We start from the raw sequence: 22,069 nt of genomic DNA, 5'->3' as shown, positions 1-22,069 counted from the left end.
GACATTGAGCAAAAAAGTCATCTCAATGAGCAGCTAGCCCGTCTCTTACGCGAAGAGGAAATCAAATGGTACCAACGGTGCAAGAGCGACTCATTGGTACTTGGGGATGATAACACGAAGTACTTTCAAATGTTAGCCAATGGCAGACATAGAAATAAACGAATATTCACCCTTTATCAGGACGAGGGTCGCATTGAGGGGGACGCTCCGCTCAAGGACTTTATTACAAAATACTATAAAGACTTGTTTGGTCCTTCCTCGGAAACTACGCTGGAGATGGATGAGTCTATTTGTCATGACATCCAACAAGTTTCCGCTGCGGAAAATGAATTCCTAACCTCTGCTTTCACTGAGGAGGAAATATGGACTGCGATTTTTCAAATGAAACACAACAAATCTCCGGGACCGGATGGTTTTTCGGCGGAGTTTTATCAATTTTTTTGGGATATGTTAAAGTCTGACCTGGTTCAATTGTTTAATGAACTGCATGCTCATAGACTAGACATCTCCAGACTCAATTTTGGTGAAATTATCCTTTTACCAAAGATAAAGGATGCCAATCGGATTCAACAATATAGACCGATTTGCTTATTAAACGTGAGCTTTAAAATTTTCACCAAGGTCGCGACTAACCGGCTGAATGGGGTCGCAGACCATGTAGTCAAACCAACACAAACAGCTTTCATGCAAGGACGGAACATCTTAGACGGTGTTGCTGTCCTACATGAAACTGTTCATGAGCTCCACCGTAAAAAGTTGAATGGGGTCATCTTTAAGATTGACTTCGAGAAAGCTTATGATAAGGTGAAGTGGCCTTTTTTGCTTCAAACTCTTCGTATGAAAGGGTTTTCCGATACTTGGTGCCGATGGGTTGAGAACTTTGTGTCTGGAGGTAGCGTGGCAATCAAGGTGAACGATGACGTAGGCAATTATTTCCAGACTAGGAAGGGGCTACGCCAAGGCGACCCCGCATCACCTATCCTTTTCAACATCGTGGCTGATATGCTAGTTACTCTCATTGAGAGGGCCAAGCTAGCTGGTCAAATCACCGGGGTCATTCCTCATCTAGTAGAAGGAGGCCTGTCAATCTTACAGTATGCGGATGACACCATTTTGTTTTTGAATCACGACCTAGAAAAGGCTAGAAACCTTAAATTGTTATTATGTGCTTTTGAGGATCTTTCTGGCCTTAAGATAAACTTTCATAAGAGTGAACTTTTCTGCTTTGGCGAAGCCGCAAAAACTTCACAAGAATATGCTGATATTTTTGGATGCCAACTAGGCCAATTTCCGATTCGATATCTAGGTATTCCTATTCATTATCGGCGTTTGACAATCGCTGAATGGAAACATGTTGAAGAGAGACTGGAGAAACGGTTGGCGAGCTGGAAGGCCAAACTCTTGTCCTATGGGGGCCGACTAGTTCTGATCAACTCGGTTCTTACCAACATGGTCCTTTACATGCTATCTTTTTTTCATCTGCCAAAAGGTGTGCTCCAACGCCTTGATTATTTTAGATCAAGGTTTTTTTGGCAGAGTGACAATGAAAAAAGAAATATCGCTTGGCTAGGTGGAATATATTATGTCGTCCTAAAAGCCAAGGGGGACTCGGAATCCAGGATCTTGAGATCAAAAACATTGCATTGCTCAGATTACTCACTGAGGATGGTGTTTGGCAGGAGATCATTTGTAATAAATACGTTGGGTCCAAAGCAATCTCCCAGGTCTACTGGAAACCAGGTGACTCTCATCTTTGGAGTGGGGTTATGAAAGCTAAAGAATTCTTTTTCCAATTTGGCACTTTCTCGGTTAGGGACGGCTCCCAGATTCGATTCTAGGAAGACACCTGGCTCGGGACTACTCCTCTAAATGTGCAATACCCAAGCTTATATCGGATAGTTAGACATAAGTTTGTCACGATTAAGCAGGTATTGGGACAAGAACACCCGGATATTTCTTTTCGCAGAACGATTTTTGGACCTCGTCTGACTGCATGGAACGATTTGCTGACTCGTTTGGGAGCTGTCCAACTGTCGGCTGAATCGGACATCTTTAAATGGAACCTGCATCTGAATGGAAGATTTTCGGTTAAATCCATGTATGATGCATTGGTTCATAACGAGGTTCCATCTGATAATAGAAAATTGTGGAAGCTTAAGATTCCTCTAAAAGTAAAAATTTTCCTATGGTTTCTCAACAAAGTAGTTATCTTAACTAGGGACAATCTAGCTCGACGAAACTGGCAAGGCTGCAAAAAATGTGTTTTCTGCAATCATAATGAATCCATTAAACACCTATTTTTTGATTGCAAGTTTGCTAGATCGGTATGGGCAATAGTCCAAATTGCTTCGAATCTATATCCTCCACGCAGCGTACGGAATATGTTCGGCAATTGGTTGAGGGGAATAGATAAACAATTGTCTAAGCACATTCTTGCGGGGGCGGCTGCCTTATGTTGGGCGTTGTGGCTCACCAAGAATGATATTGTTTTTAATCATAAAAGTGTTTCATCTCCTATGCAGGTAATTCATATATGCTCGCGATGGCTTCGTATGTGGTCTATCCTGCAGAGGCCGGAGGACAGAGACCTTTTTATGATGGCTTCTACCCGGTTGGAGTGCTCGGCCAGGGACATTTTTTACCCCCATGGATGGCGGTGTGACCTTCGGATTGGACCGGCATCACCTTAGGCTTCTTTTATCTTTTTTCGCTACTGCGTTTTTTGCCTTTTTTATTTTGGCTTCTAGTACTTTGAAACTTTGGCTGTGTGCATCTAGCTATGCAGAGGCCGGGTGATCTTTGATGCGGTTGTATCAACTCGATATTTCAATTCAATGAAAAGCCCTTTATCGAAAAAACAAGTTTCCATACTATTTGACTAAACCTTGGTCGTTTAAATTAAAAAAGTTGAAAAAACTCGATCTCTTTTTTTTGCTCGAAACACCCAAGGTAGCATTAGAATCTTCTGCTAATGTGCTTGATTTAGCTGGATATGATAACGGCAAGTCGGCAACCTACACTGATTTTATGATGGGGCCGATGAAGTGGGTGTGGTAGTTGTTTTCAGCAAGGAGTGTTTGCCGCTGGACAAGGAGGCCCGTTACACAAAATTCTTCATATAATTACCATTTGTAATGTGATTTGGTTAGCGATATTAGATGGACTTTTTGGGAAAAAATAATAACAGTGGATGAAGAGTAATGATTGCATATTGGTGAATCACATTCATTGGGTTTATAACCGTTGTTGATGTTTGGCCTGTTTAATTGGTTTCTGAAGAATCATTTTGTCGTATGGTTCCTATGGGAAAGGCTCTGGAGGAGAGGAAAAAGAACCTTGCTAAAGCAATCACATTAGAGATCTCAACAGGATATTATGCTGAGAGTAAGAATGATGTTGCAGTTAATCTGGTTATTGTTACAACATTGGACTCGCTGCAAGAGATTTACGATTTCTACAAGCTGTATTCATGGGAGACTAAGTTTTGGATCAGATATGCAAAGAGCAGGATGAATGTTCACCGGAAGAAATATATATAGGAGACTCTGTGCATTTACGTGGTATGACGGCTGGACCAAAAGCTTGTAGCTCGTGAGCTTAATGAGCGCTCCATAGTTCGGCTCGTTAAGCTCGTGACTCGCTTCTTAATGAACAGAGCCAATCATCGATTTCAGCTTGTTAAGCTTAATGAGCTTAACGAACGAGCTAACGAGTTTCACAAGTAGCTCATTAAGCTCGTTAGTAACAACACAACACATATTTTCATCTTACGTGACAAAATGTTTGTAACGCCTCAGCCCATCTATTCAATCTAATCTATATAAAAGGCAACAAACTAGTTCATTTTCTTTTGTAGTCACCATCTTTCTTCTTAAAAACCACATCTACACACTCATCATGTAGATCGTAACACATCAGACTCTGTTAACGAGCGCTCGCGAGCGTTCACTAGGTTAACGAGCTTCAAACGAACCGAGTCAAGCAGGAAATCACATAGGCCCATCGACGTATACACCAAGGATATGGTTAAAACAGTTGAGGGAGGATAATGCCAGTCTAGGAAAAGTTTACATCATAATAGGTACTTTTCTTGGGTCTGTTGAAGGAGGGAATCCCGCCTCGGGTGACCAATGCATCTATTCGTTAGGCAGTACGGGAAAATACAATTCAACATGGATCTGGAGGAGAGCTACCAGGAGAAACGAACATCACTGGTACGTAATAGTGCCATGATGCGGTTGTCGGGTATTGATATGAGATGTACTTTGTTTACATTTATTTGAAATTTAATTGTCTCAAAAGCTAACTTCCGATAGAGCGTCATGCAATAAAGATTTACACCAGGACAATGTTGGAGGTAACTCTGAGGCGGGTACTCCTGGTGCGCCATGTCAATGGATCTTCCAGGGATAAATGGAGCAATGTCGAGTTCCGGGTTGAAGTCTTGGGGAACTGGAGGAATTTATCTACTAGTATGGAACTTGTAAACATTGGGGGATGATCTGCTGCCATTCCCTAAAGGTACGAAGAACAAAAAGATTGACCTTTTCCCATCGGCAATAAGTTTGATACTTGGTTTCATGTAGATAAAGTAGTTACTCATGTTATACCTGGTAGGCCTATCAGAAGTGAAACAGAAAGCATGAAATTTGTCTATGTCTCGGCATTCTAATTAATATGTGAATATGTGAATGGTTGTGGCAACATAATTATGTGATAGAGCCATCGGACTATGCAGGTGATGTACAACTTACTGTCACAGCAAGCTGTACATGCAAAAGCTCTAAAAATTATGAAGATGGGGATGCAATGTTAGAGTTACCATGTACTCGTAGCAATGAAAAAAAAGGAGATAGTGTAGGCGATTGTAAATGTCAGCAAAGTTTGAGACGGTATGTCGCCGGAAAACCATGAAAGAAATGTCATGTCGAGCAGAACAGGGGTCACCACAATCAATTGAATGCAGAGAGCTTGTCCATGTACAAATCCTGTGAGCCACTTGGGTACAGGGATCCCAACAGAAAGCGTCAAGCCGGAGGACCTACCGCAAGCCGTGAAAAACCTCCGCACGAGCAACCGATCATAGATCTAGATTTTGTTCCTATGCCGTAAAACGAGGCATTTCCTAAACGGCGCCTTAAGCGCCCCTTAAAGGCCAATCCGTACAGGGCGCACCCCCCCCCCCCTCTCCCCGCTGGGAGGTGGGATTCGAACCCAGGACTTCCTTTGTTTAGCGTGAATGCAACGACCAACCAGCCACCCTCATCTAGTGTGACTGGTACCATCGTTTTTTTCTATTGTCTTCTTTCTTCTTTTCTTCTGTACGTTTTCTTTCGTCTTTTCGTTTTTTTTTCTGTACCTTTTCTCAAAGAATGCGTGAATTTGTTTTTTGTAATATCCGTTGAATATTTTGCAATATCCGTTGACAATTTCTTGAAATAAGCTGAATATTTTAAATAATACATGGTGAACTTATTTTAATATACAATGAACATTTTAAAAAAAATAGGAATATATGCGCTGAAGAATTTTCGGACACGTACTGAACATTTTGTGAAAATATGTTGAACAATTTGCGAATACACATTGAACATTGTGTAATATATACTGAACAAAATTAAGAAACAGAGTGAACAATTGTATACTCATTGAATAACCAAAACCAAAATAGAAAAAATCAAAAAATATGTATATATATATATATATATCCTGAACATTTTTATATCCATTGAACATTTTAAATAATACACGATGAACATTTTTGAAACAATATGAATATATGTGTTGAACAATTTTTGAATACTCATTCAACATTTAGTAAAAACGTTGAAAAATATTTCATAATAGCGATGAACATTTGTATGATACACGACGAACATTTTTATATGCAAAGGTGAACAATTTTCATAATATACAATGAACATTTTTCTTAATACAATGAAATTTTATGTAATACACGGTGATCTTTTATAAAATTTGGTGAAAGTTTTTGAATACATGAACTTTTTTCTAATTCGCGATTTTTTAAAACTTATTTCAGATTTTTCATTTTCCAAAAAATCACGTCTTTCTAAATTATTTGTACCAGAAATAGTGCGGTTAGTGTTGTTGTTAAGATTCTCTCGCTGTAATGAATCACTAGGTTGTAGTAGATGTACTGGTTAGGCACGCTTAATGCGCCGTATAGGAGCTCTCCCCGCTGTATAGGATGCTGGTCCCTATTTGGCGCAGGGCGCCCGTTACTGTGTTAATCGCAAACCGGCGCACACCCCCAACTCCAACCTGGGCCGGCCCGTTTTAGATTATTATTTTTTGCGTTAAAACTGCAATTTCTCCAAAAACACGGGCGTGGTGACTCGAACAAGGGACCTCTCGTACTCGAGTAAGTCGACTAACCACGCGGTAACTTCTGGCTTTTATTTTATATCTACTTTCGTCCCTTTCTTTTTCTTTTCTTTTCCTTTTCCTTTTTTGTTTTTTCTTTTCTTAAATTCGTGAACCTTTTCAAAATTGATGAACTTTTTTTCAAAATTAGTGAACTTTTCTCAAATGTGTGAACTTTTTCCAGTTTTTTGTGAACTTCTTTTCAAAATCGATGAACTTTCTTAAAAAATGTGCGAACTTTTTTCAGAATTTATGAACTTTTTTCAAAATCAATGAACATTTTTCAAAAATAATGAACGTTTTTAAAACTTGGTGAACTTTTTACAGATCCGATGAACTGTTTTCAGATTTGATGAACTTTTTTCAACATCCGATGAACTTTTTTCAAATTTGATGAACTTTTTTTCACATTTTATGAACTTTTTTTTTCAAATTTGATGACTTTTTTAAATTCGTGAACTTTTTCTCAAATTGATGAACTTTTGTCAAATTCAATGAACTTTTTTAAAATTCATGAACCTTTTCCTTTTTGCGAATTTTTTTCCATTGTTACAAACCTTTTTGAAAATATTTGATTTCTTTCAATTCACGGTTTTTATGAATGCTTTTTCAAATTTATATTTTTTGTATTCAAATAAGTATAGTGGATATACAATAATAGTATATATGTTTAAGGTTTGTGCTGAATAAGTGGCCAAAAGATATTTGTTTCCACTAGTAATCATCTAGCTGATTGTGTCCCAGTGGTAACGCGTGCAAGCATTCACAATTGTTGGTTTTTTTTTTTTTTGAGACAAATTCACAATTGTTGGTTGCAGTTCGAATCCTGCTTCTCCCGCTTTTTCCTTTCCTCCGCGACTTGCTTTTTGTGCAGCTTGCTGGGCCGGCCCATGAGGTGAGGCGCGCGGGCGCCAGCTACCTGTTCGGGCGCTTAAGGCGCCGAACAGGAGCTCTCGTAAAACGAGGTCATAAAAGTATAAATGTATATATGATCATTGGGCCGTGGTCCAGCTTCGGTGGAATTATGTCTGGGCCAAAGCGTTGCCGAGAAAGTGTCCTGAACGTGAGAATGAAAAGTTGCATATGGACCGGGCATGTCTCTGCATTGTGGATACGATGCAAAACGAACAGTGATGATAACAGGCTACCTGTAGCCCAAGCAGCAAACATCATTTTCGTGGCATGGCAATCCATGCATTCACAATCTTTCAACTTCCTTTGAGATGGAATGGTGTCCTTGCAAAGGCGACTGATTGTCTCATTGGTCGCTACACATAAGTGACAGACAGGGCCATGTGGCCACCCCTTAATAGCTTGATTCTCTGCTGTGAGGATTCTACCATACAATCTACCATACAGCACGGCGATGCGAAGAGTAGTTCGCGATTTTGAGGTAGCGGCAGCCTCCTTGGTAGGAACTTTGCAACAAGCTTAGTGACGCTACGGATCAGGCTGATTGGCCTGAACCCATATTGCTTTGTGGCCCTTCCACCATGGGAATCAAGAAGGATATGCACGAGCTTTGATGAGGCTGATGAGCCTGAACTCATCTTCCTATTAAGAGCTTTGAAGATCAGAAGCAAATGCATCACCCTTTCGCTAGCGTCACTCCGCCCTGGCGTTGAGTAACGGTTGGACGACTATTGGGAGATCCGCAAATGAGATGGTGGTTGGAGTATCGCTTCATGTATTTAGTGAAAACTTTTGTACTAACCTTCATTTGTCGGGCTCAGCGGCAATGTATTTACGTTGTTACCTTGATGAAGGTTTGTCTTCTTATTGGTGTCATGGTGTGATGGCGTTTATCACAACATTATCCTTGTCGTCTGTGACTAGACATGGCGACAACGATAAGGGCCTGTATCCTTCTTGAAGGCGTTGTTTGCGAAAATAGTCGAATTGGTCATAGGTAATGGTTGTGACGTAATTGTCTATATTTTGTACTTAGCTTCTTGCCTCATCGCCTTGTATCAGCTTTAATAAAGATGGTTGTGTGCACCATAATGATGCGGAAGCCTGGAATTTTAACTCCTTTTTTGAAACAAAAATAAATAAATCCATAAATCACATAAACAATGTGGAAGTGGAGATGAAATACCCAAGCGTAAGTTGCAAAGGATCACTGTGCTCCCATCATGCCCGGAGAGTACCTTTCTAGCTCGCGCGTGGCTTTAGGCATCTCCAACGCGGACCCACAGAATGCCCGCAATTGTATGGACTGAGCTGTTCGAACCAATTTTTCATCTAACACGGTCTCGTATTTGTACTTGGACGTTTCCGTCTGTCCGTTTTGCCCGTACCATAAACAGGAAGAAAACCAGGTGGCTTTGCCGGAGTCCGGACCTTGGCCACGTAGGACCCCGACACTCCTGGCCCACCCAAAACCAAGGTGGAGCCTGTGCATTTGGAGCGGTCCGCATTGTTTCGTGCCAAAACCCACGCTTTCCACACCATCTTCGCTCCGATCGTCGTTGCGCTCCACCCCAATTCTAGGCTTTTCTTTGTCTGTTGCCGCATGGACCCGTACAAAGACTTGCCAGAGCCGGTGCAAGTGGAGGATCGAGAAGAAGATCAACCTTGAAGAGAAGGCAAAGAGATTCAACATCTTGATGGTGACGACTGAGAAGAAGATCAACCTCGAAGTGAAGAAGACCTGCGTCGAAGAGAGGAAGATTGAGCTCGCGATTGCTTCGGAGGATTCCAAGATGTTGACCATGAGAATGGATGAGTTGAATGTGGCGATGATCATGTGTGTAGTCCATCTTAGGTTGTTGGAGTGTTTGATGGCCAAGATGGAGGCCACAAAGAAGGAGGCAGCTTGTGAAGACAGAGCTGATAAGAAGGAGGCGGAGGCAGAGTCAGCAAGAGGCTGAGATAACCAATCTAGATGATTTTTTTCCACGGACTGTCAGACTAGTTCTTTTGTTATCGGGAGTATGTAAAACCTATAAAGAAATTGCTTTTGGAGGCGAGCTCCATGGAGGCCTCTAAATGCAAAATTCGAAATTCTTGAAAATTTATATTTTTACATTTCAAAAGAATCTGAAAAAATACAAAGATAGATGAAGGCATAGCGCACAAGTGTGTTAATTTTTTGGTCGAAATACGCTGAAATGAGGGTTGTGCTAAAAAAAACTGAAGCTTTTCAACACATGATATTATTTATCCTTTCATACCATGATTTTTTTTGTACAGGTCGCATTTCAACGTATTTATCCTGAAAATTTTACACACATACTCTTCACATCATTGTTTACTTGTACAAATTGTTTCAGAGTTTTTTGAAGCCAAAATTTTCAAATTTTGAATTTTTCAAAAAATCGGCCCCCATGGAGGCCGAGAGCCAAAACGCGATTCTCCTATAAACATCCTCTTCTTTTTGTTCTGATCGGGCGCTATGAACTCAAATTACTATATATGCATTTAAATGAAGAATGGCTAGAGTTGAGCAAACATTTAAGGGATACAGTTGGATGACCTGCTTCAGCATCCGTGTCCATGGTCTGATTCCAACCAGTCCGTGGACAAATAATGTGTCCCTTAACCGCGTTGGAGATGCCCTTGCATGCCGACGGATTTGTCATCTGAATTTTGTGCGTCTTTGGGTCAAATGCTATTGTCGGAATCAACTAGCAGCCTAAATCTGTGCATGAATGGTCAAGGAGCTCGAAGATGACCTGTCTATTCGAAAGCGAGACGGCGGCTAACAGTCATAACGTTATTCAGTATCTGAAATATTTTGGCCATAGCCGAAACAACTGAATATGATTTTCAGTTATTTGGTTTCTATTCCAGCCAAAGGACCGAAATCTGCACTTGAACTAAATTTGTTGAATCCAATCACTTATTTCTAAATTCAAAATAATATGAAAATGTGTGTCTACCAGCATAATATTTCAAATATTTGAGTGACTAAAAGGCAGTTATCTTAGTACTATCAAAATGACTGAAATTTTTGTAATTGCATTGAAAGTAAAAAAAAAAAAACAAGTCTCATAAATCGTTTGATATAAAAATAGTGCAACTGTCTGAATGACACTCATTCCACTTCTGTTAATACGAGTCAACTTGCACGTGAAAAATAAAAGAAGAGTCAACTTTTTGAATTGTTTACTACACTATGCCTATAAGAAGAGCCAGGCCAGCCGTGACTTTGAGAGCATCAACTTGCCTAACAAATCACAAGATAATGAGCGTTGTAGTGACCAAGTCCTCGCCGGCGGTGGTCGCCGGCCCTTTCGACGCCGGCATCGTCCATCTCTCCTCGTTCGACAGGTGCATGGGCCCTACTGAGGTCACGCTGCTCCTCGTCTTCGACCAACCAATCGACCAACCCGTCAAGACCATCAAAAACGCCCTGTCGCAGGCGCTGGCGCACTATCCCCCGATGGCCGGCCGCCTCGCCGCCACCGGCGGCGACGGGGAGCTCCACATCGCGTGCACCGGCGAGGGCGTGTCCTTCGTGGGCGCGTCAGCTAGCTGTGCCCTGGACGACGACGATGTCACGAGATCGGCGCTGCTCCACGGCGACCTCGCCGTCGGCTACCCCGCCGAATACTGCAGCCTCATCGACCCCTTGCTGCTGATGCAGGTGACCGAGTTCTCCTGCGGCGGGTTCGCCGTGGGCGTGACGTGGAACCACGTCATAGCCGACGCGGCGGGGATGGCGCAGTTCCTGCAGGCCGTCGGCGAGCTCGCCCGGGGCGTGCCGCAGCCGGCCGTCGTTCCGGTCAGGTGTGAAGTCCAAGGCTCGCTGCCTTGCCTCCCGCCGCCGCTGGTGGCCGCCATGAGGTCTCATATGCGCGTAGAAACCGAGGAACTGGCCACCCTGGACGTCACCATCCCCACGAGCTTGATCAACCGCATAAAATTCGAGTGTGGCGGCGACTGCACGACGTTCGAAGCCGTCGCCGCGGTGCTCTGGCGGTGCCGCACCCGCGCGGTCATCTCCGACGGTGACCACGACGCCTCCGTGCCCCTCGCCTTCCCGAGCAACGTGCGAGAACTCGTCGGCGCCAGGGAAGGCTACTACGGCAACTGCATCACCATGCAGCTGGTCCAGGCGACAAGCGGCACGGTGGCGGGCGGCGAAATCAAGGACCTGGTGAGGCTGATCAAGCTCGCCAAAGAGAAGGTACCAGACATATTCCAAAATAGCGGCGCCGACGGTGAGACCGGCTCCGGTGGTGATAGAGATCAGCAGCAGCTGGCGCCCCCGAGGTACAACACGCTTGGAGTATCGAGCTGGAGGAACCTAGGATTCGAAGCGGTGGATTTTGGGCGTGGGAGTCCGGCGCGCGTGATGTGGAAGGCGCACCCGACGGTGGGGCTCGTCTGCGTTCTGTGCCCGCCGTGCAAGGGGGAGCACGGCGTCACCGTCGTGTCCCGCTGCGTCAAGCCGAAGCATGCCGACGCCTTCGTAGCGGAGTTGGCCGCCCTCGACGTATAATGCGAATTGCGGAGTGCATTTACAGTTCTCAGCTTTTCACATTTCAAATCTCAATGTGAACCCAAAATGGACTAATCAATTGGTCCGGCGCCCTTTCTCATATATTTCAAATTTCTTGTGGTAACGACTGAAGTTTTCTTTTCGGTATGACTAAAAAGTTGCTTTCTAATATGGTGCAGAGTCGCTTCTATAACCCTAATAAGTGGTAAGCAAATTGTCTTCCCAATCCATGAAAAAATGCTGCATAATAGTCCTGAATCGTAACAAAAATGGTCTCTCAACGAATTGAAATTTGCATTCGAGCGAACCGTTAGTCAAAAAAGATGGATGGTTTGTTGTAAATAAGTATATCGTCCCCCCGCAAAAAAAAAAATAAGTATATCGTTGAATTTACATTCCAAATCGTACGTTGCAATTTTTATAGCATAATAGTAATTTACATCTTATTCGTTAAATCTATGGTGAAATTTTAACACAACAAAATAGAAAGGGCGTAACAGACCCGCACAGAGGAATTACCCATGAAAAAGAAGGAAAATCACACAGGTCCAGCCGCCTCCCTAGTCGCTCTCTGACCACCCTGAAAGGTCCAGCCGCCTCACCCCATCACGCAAGCGAGGTGGAAGTGGAAGTGGAGACGAATCGCCCAAGCGCAAGCTGCAAGGACCGCTGAAGTGAAGCCAGTCAAGAGGTCCCATCATGTCCGGTCAAGTGTAAATTTCCACCAGGCACCAGACCAGCACCACGCATGATTATACACGGCCCAGGCCGACGGCTGTTGCCATCTGAAGCTATTGTCGGAATCGACGTGGATGCCACAAAAACAAGAAAAATCTGTGCAAGCATGGTCGTAAGTTGAGCTATTAAGAGAAAGTTGACCCACAATTCAAAAAAAAATTAGAGAAAGTTGACCCGTCTATTAACAGCGAGACGTGGCAAACTACCCACATGGAGTATTCTTTGGGCAACAGAGACAAGCATCTCTACTCCAGCGTGGCGAAACAAAAATCGTTCCATAGATTGCACAAGCATCACCTAGTCTCACGCAATTCTTCAGCTAAGCGACTAGTTGTTTTAGTTCTATTTCACTAGAGGAGCAAGGCAAAACAATGTTGACAGAACTGATCATCCAATTGCGCACGGTAAAAAGGACCATAGGAATAATCATCTCATCACAAAACAAAACCCATAGGAATGCCTTACAAAAACAGCCATGTTTGGTTTGAAACTGCATTTGGCAGCTCCGGCTCGATAACGAGAGACGGCCATCGGCCTTGCAAGCACGACTCTCCACACTACATCATCTTAGGCTAGGATAGGTAAGCTTGTCTTCACTGAGGAACGGTGGTGATGATGTCCGAGTCACCTGGAAACATGTGTAGCAAACGCTCAGTACAAAGTTATCAGGGCAAATGAAAAATGACTGAAGAGGTTTGAGTTTAACAGGGACGAACCATGGTCAAGGATGCTCAAACAGCACACCCGGTAATACTTCCAAGGTCCACATTGTCTGAAAGGACAAAGGCCCATTCGTTAGCATTAGGCCACAACTCATTATTTGATAGTATAAACAAGCTGAACTGCATACGTCAAACAAGCATTGAGAAAGGTTTCAGACTAGGATCAAATAATCTTACTTCCATGGAAATGATGAACGCTGATCTTGGACAGCATAGCGTAGTACTCGATCTCAGACTTCCTGAGTGGAGGGCAGTTGTTTGCGAGGATAATCAACTTCCCTGAACAAGCAAACAAACAAATTAGACTATTTGAAAAGAGCCACATGTAAAAAAGTAATCAATCCAATATAATACGAGTCCATCCAATGTTTTAACCACCAACAAAGGACAATCTTAAACAGTTACCCAAAAATGGTATAAGCATTACACAGACTACGTTGGTTTAGTAATATAGCCTGAACGTGGCCTAATCTGAAAATCAGAAATTACACCTTTCTTCCAATCTAAACGGTGTGGGAATACATCTCTTTGTGACTACCTACTGGATTAGAATGGTGCTGGATCACAAGGAAGCACCAAACTGCAAGCTATACTACAATAACTACCAATGCACAATCCACCTACAAATTCTACATTACCAATATATCATGAAACTCCCCTAAAAATATCCTAAAATTGGTACACAACAGTGGAAACTAATGTCAGCAAAATACAAGTATCCCAACCTCCATTGTCCCCCAGATATGGAAGAAATCCAGGAAGTGTTAATAAAGAGGCTGGTATTATTCTAGGGCGCTGTATTCATCTCTAGGGCACAGCAAACGCAAGCCAAAGAGGTAAACTTCAGTCCCATTACAGAATGCAAATTCCATTCAAACAATACAGTGACTGTCGTAGCATGAACTCTATTGTCTGAACAAACATTTTAACCTCCAATTGCACTAGAGATAAGGTGACATTTTGGATAAAACGAAAGAAATAGCAGTTGCATTCATCAATAAAAATGGCAGCAAAAGCAAGCCTAAGAGCCAAACTACAGACTGGACTACTGCATTGAACATCCTAACATTCGGAGCATGGCATTGTAATTTAACTGCAGATTGGCATGGCATTGTAATTTAACTGCAGATGGCCATCCTAACATTCAGCGCATGGCATTGACCGTCCTACAAACAATCTATCGACAGCTAAAGTTGTCGAGTTCTAATGGTCTCGCAGTTCCGGACACAAATAATCACACGACAACCACTAATCGCCCCACTCTGCACAACAGCCAGGTCCCAGATCTGTGAGCCGATCGATTCTGCATTTCCGCTACAAGGATGCAGGAAACGAACGGAGCTAGCCAACCTTTCACCACGGCAGATCAGACCAACCGAGAGAAAGGGCGTGAAAAACAGAGGGGCGATCGATACATACCCTTGGTGGCTACTGATTTATTTGCCCATTTTTTGCAAGGGTTTCGGATGATCATTTCCCAACAATCAAAACTTGAGAGGTGTTGAACCTGCTATTTAATGGGTTACCTTGTCAGAAAAACGAGGATAAGCTACGATTGCCGAAAAATTGCACCGACAGTACCTATGGTCATACAGAGAAACAATATGGCCCAGCTCTTTCAGCCAAGAATCCAGACCAAAAAAATAATAATGAAGGAGCGAGACCAGTGAGGCAGGTATGAAAATTGTACACGACCCCCATGGTGCAGATCCCCGGACAGTTTAAGTCAGTATTGATCCACATGAATATGCCTACAGCATGAGTAATCGACATGAGGAATAACAGACTGGAAGCCTGAGTCCTCACTTATATGAATCATCATGGATAGCCTGTCGTGAACAAAAATTTTCCGTCAGAACCACCGTCAGTCAAGTCTGCAAATATTATCATACAGGCCAAACCCTTTATGCTGGCCGCGACAGGAGACAACCAAATATTTGGTACAGATCCGATACTCACGATAATGGAACCAGTTAAGATGATTCAGAAACTTCTGCGATGAGTCAGAATCTGTCAGGAAACGGTTATGTTTTAACTCACTGTTTGGAACCCAAAGGACCTGCATTTAGTGGAGAAACCCAATGCAATGAGTCAGAGCTTGAGTTTTCATCAGAAAAATCTGATCATCATTACATGAAAGGTTGTCAGTGTCGGGTGGCACACCCAGCGGAGGATTTGTGAGACGGGCATATATTTCAGTCGTGATAATTAAATCACACTCAATTAGTCGGCAGATCTAAAAAGAAATTGAAGCCTGTATAAACATGAACAAGCAAGGTAAGATCTATTAGGATGTGGATACAGTGAATCAAACCACCCCAGGGCCAGTCAGATAAAATTTAATGGGAACAACAATAAAGGAAAAAGGATACCCGAGTTGGAAACGGTTTCCTAAAGTCAGAATATTCGTACTTGTTCCCTGAGCAACCAAATCTCGAGGACGAGATTTCTTTAAGGGGGTAAGGTTTGTGACAGCCTGATTTTTGGCCCTTTCTTTTTCTTTTGTTTTTCCGAGGTTTTTGCCTGAGTTTTCTTTTTTCGTGGCTTTGTGATCTGGAAACTGAAGAAGATGCCCTCTTCTTTGCTTCCAGAGTGGCTTGTCATTCCCAAATCTTTTCCTAGACCCTGTTATTTCCATCCTAGCCCACATCCCAATATTCTTTTTATTGGGAATATTTCTTTTCTATTAAAGGAATAACTCAAATTGCCCTAGGTTGTGAAGCAACCTATATTTCCATCACTCTAAAAATTCTCAAATAATTCTCATAATTTTTTTGGGTCATATCTTGATCAAATATGGAAAAAAAATTCATTGCCATGTTCAAAAATAATTCCCCAATATTCCTTTTTCTATTATGCCCTGAATGGCACTTTGTGAAGGAAGTGTCATATATATTTTTCCTAGTGGCTCCCCACCTTTTTGGTCATGTGTATATGTCCAAATAATTGCTCCATGAACAAGTTCAAATTTATTTTCCTAGTCAATCTTCCTCAGTGATTTTTCAAAGTTTCTGTCAAACAGAAAGCTTTGTGAAGGAAGTACTAGCTAGGAGTACACACATGAGTTGAACTTTGGCACACTCCTTAAGTGCTCATATTAACCCCTTCCACCCATTTGTAGCCCCATCCAATTATCTATATGAGCACAGAAGCAAATCTTTGACTCTGGCAATATTTTCAGGTTGTGAAGCAAGTGCATTTTATATTGCTTCAAAAATCCTGATAAATTACCAGATCATTCTTATACCCATAAAACATCTCTCCACCCAATTTGGCATCATTTAATTGATCCAGTTGATCACCAAAATTATTCCAAGTTTCTGGTCAGCAGAGATGTTTGTGAAGCAAGTGCCATTTTGGCTTGTCCATTTGGCATGAGCTTTTTACATACTCTTCATTTGACCAAATTATCAAGCCTTGCCCAATTTGAGCTCAAGTTGACACTCCATGTGAGTGCACCATCATGATCTAGTTTCTGGACCATTTTGGTCAGTTGTGAAGCAACTGCAGTAAATATTGATCCATTTACCCTCAAAACCTCCAGGATGAAAGTCCTTCGATAGATAAACCTCCCAGACAAGCTATTTACTGAGTTACCTAGCTGGTGTCCCCACTGCACAGCACAAACACTTCGCTGCTAATTTACTTTGGAGCTAAGTGCAAATCACTTTTTTGCCTATGGAATGATTTGTTTCCCTATTTATACTTAGGTCACTAGGGTCATTCCACTAGACATGGTCGCCCCGGCTAGAACATGCCATTTGCACCAGTGCGTGTGGAGATCACGCTTGCGTCATGCAGATTGCGCGCTCTGGCTTCTTCCGCCCCTGTTCTCATCGGCTCCCCCCTCGTCTCAACGTCCAACCATGTCCTGGAGCTTCCCCGTGATGCCCTGCATCGCCCTTTGTCGATGGCTCGTCGTGGTTCGCCATGAATGCGTCGCTAGGTCCATGCCCGTGCCATGCCCAGCCACTGCCCTCCATTAATGCTTGGTCGGGAGCTCGCCCGTGAGCTCCAGAAGCCTTCCCTCGGCATATATAAGGACCCCTAGACTCTCCCGCAGCTCCCAAGCCCCTCCTCGTCCCTCCTAGTCCACCGGAGCAACGGCATCTCATCTCGCCGTTGTTCGCCGTCACCCTCCATGGCCGCCTCGGCCTCGGCTTGGGTCCGGCCACCACAGTCCTCCCCACGCCTCTCCTCCACGTCCACCGCACTCCCCTCGTCCCACTCAGCCACTCCACCCCCTTGCCCCTCGCCGGAGTGCCTGCTTCGCCGGAGAGCACCACCGCCCGCCCGACCCGGTCCTCCTCCTGGCGTCGCCTCTCCCCTCCAGCCCTCTCCTCCCCGGCGGCCATGCTCCCTCTGAACGTGACTCCGTCGTCGCCCCGGTCCCGCCGGTGCCCTAGGCTCGGCCAGAGACGGCCGGAGCCGGCCGGCCCCCTCGCCGCTTCCTTCCCCTGCCCCGTTCTGTTCCACGGGAGGAACAGAGGCGCGGGAGGAAGAGGACGATCGAGCCTGGCCCCTCCCCCTGCGCGTGGGACCCGCCTGGAAGTGGCTCCAGCCACGGGTCCACGTGGATAAGTGGAGACGGGTTTCTCCCGGGTACACTTTTCTTTTGTGAAAATGTATTTTTATTCTACTTCGGTTCATAATACGTTTTCACTTTCAGAAAACGTATTCATCCTTATGCGCTTTCAGTTTTTCCTCCCAGGGACTTGTTGGTGATGAAAATATTCACAGATTGGTCACTGATCTTCTTCACCTTGTAACTTTTTATCCGTAACTCCAAATGAGGTGATTCCAAAGCCTACTTCTTCATTTCGTCGAGCCCGTTCTGTTGGTCATGCTTTCACTATGGTTTGACACTGTGAAAATGACCATTATGCCCTTGCCCTTATTCAGCCCCCTCCGAGAGAGTACGTTTTCCGGTGATTCGTTCCGCGAGTTTCTCGCACTTCTCCCCGATGCCTTCTTCATCCCCAGGCAAGCCACAATACCCACTGGCATGATAGTCATGCAGTAGCCATGGTTTTCAACTTGAATCTTTATTAATTGTTTGCTTGTTGAAAATATGGTTATCGTTGTTCCGGTAATGTTTAGATTTGCATGTGCACTTTTGTACTATGTTGTTTTGTACTCTGTGATCATGTTATACCTGCTGGTATTACCTTGCATATGTTTATGCTTGCTAGTAGTACATGTTGATGTTGGTGATGTTCATGCCAGTCAGTATGCCATGCTCAGTGGATATGGTTTATTGTTGATATGGTGGATAGTTATGTGATACCCTCATATTATGTTGATATCATGTTCATGTATTATTATTGGCATCATGTTATTTTATCATGACTCACCATATTTGCATTCAAGTTTAACCGAATTAAATTGAACTTGAACAACTGTTGGGTCAGTCATGGTGCTGCTGAAACGATGCTGACCAGTGCAACCACGCTTACCGATATGGGGACGGTCCTAACTGGGTCTATTGTCGTGCCTCTCGCCGGTGCCTCCAACGAGGGAAGTTTATGGGCGCGCGCTACCCTGATCAGGTAGGCGGACATAAACCGTGTGTGCCAGTTGATGAGTTAAGTGTTTGGGTCCCAGAGTGGATCGTGGCCACGACGGTGGTTTTGAGGTGTATTGAGGTAGACACAGGGCCACCCAGGACTAGCCCGATGGGGATTGAGTCGGAGAGGCCGGGAGAGTGTCATGGCAGTAGGACGGTTTTGTCGGAACGCCGTTGGTCCACCCAAATGGGAGTGCGAGGCCATGGGTTCCGTAGTGTGGGTACAATGTACTACCTTTGCAGAGTGTATATTAAATCTATTGATAGCCGCGCCCGCGGATAAGGGCCCAGTTCAAAAGTAGGTCACACCGTGAGTCAACAGTAATAAGAATAACTTGATTAATGACAACCCCGGTTCGATGATGAGATAAGTTGGTTGTGATCGCCATAAGGATCACGGTTTGAGACCAAATGTTGGTCGTGGTTGTGATCGCCATAAGGATCACGGTGGTATCAAGGATACCAAGTCGTTGTATATTCGTGATGTTGTGCGAGAATCGTGGGTAAAGATCAAGCTCCTTGTGGTCATTTAATGATTACTACGGTATTCTTTATACCAAGCTTGATTTGATCCTGAGATGATCGTGTGATGTCCGAGGTTGGTAAGTGATGCATGTGTTGGTTACGAGGTAACCGGAGCAGAATAAATGGTGCATATAGTGTCATCATGTTGCATGCTAGTATTGTCGGATTAATATGTTCATGTTGTGATAGTTGTATCATGTTTATATTGGTCATGCCATGTTCTAATGATATCATGATAATTCCTGTTTAACCTGTAATTGCCATGTTGTTGTCTGTCTTGAATGCTTCTGGTTATTGTGAGCTTGCAAGTACCTTCAATGTACTGACCTGGCGTGTCTGCCAGTTTGCAGGTCATGCCGGATTTGATTGCTTGCTTGTCGTGGTTTCCGTTCGTGCGAGCTAGGATAAGCGTTCCAGCCAGAGTCCCTGCGGAGTGGAGTTCACCACCGTCGTCGTTGTTCTGCTGCTAGAGTTCTTTCGCTGCATCGTGTTGTTCTGCTGCTTGCATAGAGCAACAGTGGCAGGCGTAGTGTCGCCATGCCGATGTAATCATTGTACCCAAATAGATTGTAATAAAGAGCTGGTTTGTTCTATGCTAAGCAGTGCCATTCCAGAAGACTTCATCTTGATCTCTGGGCTAGAATACGGGGCGTTCTGGTTTTCTCTGAGCCGGGGTGCCACAATTATTTTGACAATTTGATGGCATTCGAGATATGTTATTATTGCTCGCTAGTTGATTATGCCATTGATATGAGTAAAAGTGATTTCTAAGTGTTATCATTTGCATGGTTAGTAAATGATCTTTGCTGAAAACTTGGGTGCTATGTAAGCTTATATACAGATACAAGAAAAAAGTGACCGTAAATTTTTTTTCTTTATCACTTTCAGTTTCTCAACTGAATTGCTTAAGGACAAGCAATGAGTTAAGCTTGAAGGAGTTGATACGTCTCTCTCGTATCTACTATTCCAAACACTTTTGCTCTTGTTTTGGACTCTAATTTGCATTATTTGAATGAAACTAACCCGGGCTGACGTTGTTTTCAGCAGAACTACCATGGTGTTGTTTTTTATGCAGAAATAAAAGTTTTCGGAATTGGAAAAAACATTTTGGAGATTTTTATGGAATATATAGAAAATACTGGAGCGAAGATCCATCGGAGGGGGCCACCAGTTGCCCATAAGGAAACAGGGCGCAGCCACCCCCTGGCGCGCCTTGTTACCTTGTGGGGTCCATTGGCTCCAATGACCCTAATCTCAAGCCTATAAATTCCTTTTCCCCGAGGAAAAAAAGAGAATAAGTTCCATTGCGTATTACGATACGGAGCTGCCACCACCTCCTGATCTTCATCGGGAGGGCCGATCTGGAGTCTGTTCGGGGCTCCGGTGAGGGAGTGTCGTCGCCATCATCATCGTCAACAACCCTTCTTCATCACCAATTTCATGATGCGCGCTATCGGAAGTGGGTAATTTCTTCGTAGGCCTACTGGACGGTGATGGAATTGGATGAGATTTGTCATGTAATGGAGTCAAATTGTTAGGGCCCGGGTGTCATGATTTCCTATCTGAACCCTTTGTGTTTCCATGAATATATTTGAATTCTTGATCCTATCTTGCAATTTATATGCACCTATTACGTGTTATGATCCGCATACACCAAGGTGACAATAATTGAGATTGTTTTCGGTAATGACCGTAGTTTGAGGAGTTCATATATTCATCATATGTTAATGCTTTGTTTCGCTTGTCTATTAAAAAGAGGCCTTAATATCCCTTGTATTTTCTTATGGACCCTGTTGACACGGGAGGGTAGGACAAAAGATGCCATGCATGTTATTATTATAAACACGTATAACTATATACGGAGTGCATGCCTACATTACATTGATGAATTGGAGCTATTGTGTATCGCTCTAGGTTGTGATTGTTACATGATGAATATCATCCAACACAAATATCCATCGTCGATCCAATGCCTATGTTTTTTGCTGTTGATCTTTACTAAGTTACTTTTGTTACTGCTGCTGTTACAATTACTACAAAACTGCTATTGTCACTGTTACTATTGCTATTGTTACCACTGCTATCAAACTATCATATTACTATGTTACTAAACATTTTTTTGCAGATATTTAGTTCTCTAGGTGTGGTTGAATTGACAACTCAACTGCTAATACTTAAAAATATTATTTGGCGCCCGTTGTGTCAAATCAATAAATTTGGGTGAAATACTACCCTCGAAAATTGTTGCGATCCCCTATACTTGTGGGTTATCACCCCTTCGCCGGGATGTGGCACCCTCGCTTGAGATGGCGGCCACCACCACACATGCGCACCACGCGCGGAGCACCACCAGCCACCCGCACCCCTGTTGCATGACGGAAACCGGATCGGGCATGACCTAGCAACCGCCGACACCACAGTAGGGCGCACCGCCGCCTCCCAGCCACACGGTCGCCGTATCCGTGCCCCCCCCCCGACACCGATGGCTCCGCCAGACCCGCGCCCGCACGAGTGGCGTCCCCTGCGCCGTCTAGATTGCCAACAATGGACGGAGGTCGAGGCCCCGCCGCCGCCTGCGCCGCACAGGCTTCAATCGGCAGACGCCCTCCGGCAGTGGCGAGGAGGAGGAGGCGCCGAAGGGGGAAGAGCTAGCGTCGGCGGAGGACATTGGGCGCCAGTGCACGC

General features: G+C 43.9%; 1 protein-coding gene and 1 long non-coding RNA gene across 2 annotated transcripts; one reads left to right on the top strand and one right to left on the bottom strand.

Moving 5' to 3' along the window:
• The first annotated feature begins 10,563 nt into the window (after positions 1–10,563).
• On the top strand, positions 10,564–12,099 carry LOC119336219 (acyl transferase 15-like). Its single transcript, XM_037608226.1, has one exon. The coding sequence runs from the start codon at positions 10,574–10,576 to the stop codon at positions 11,831–11,833; it is 1,260 nt and encodes a 419-aa protein (XP_037464123.1). The 5' UTR covers positions 10,564–10,573; the 3' UTR covers positions 11,834–12,099.
• An 867-nt stretch (positions 12,100–12,966) lies between these two features.
• Positions 12,967–13,327, bottom strand: LOC119337480. Its single transcript, XR_005163348.1, has 2 exons — positions 13,288–13,327; positions 12,967–13,199 (listed from the first exon to the last, which is right to left on the bottom strand). It is a non-coding gene; the product is annotated as an uncharacterized LOC119337480 (long non-coding RNA).
• Between the last annotated feature and the right edge of the window lie 8,742 nt (positions 13,328–22,069).

Source organism: Triticum dicoccoides, chromosome 7B (assembly GCF_002162155.2).
Source record: "Triticum dicoccoides isolate Atlit2015 ecotype Zavitan chromosome 7B, WEW_v2.0, whole genome shotgun sequence".
Taxonomy (NCBI): domain Eukaryota; kingdom Viridiplantae; phylum Streptophyta; class Magnoliopsida; order Poales; family Poaceae; genus Triticum; species Triticum dicoccoides.
Note: the sequence above shows the minus strand (reverse complement) of the source record. Positions and strands in the feature narration are given on the sequence as shown.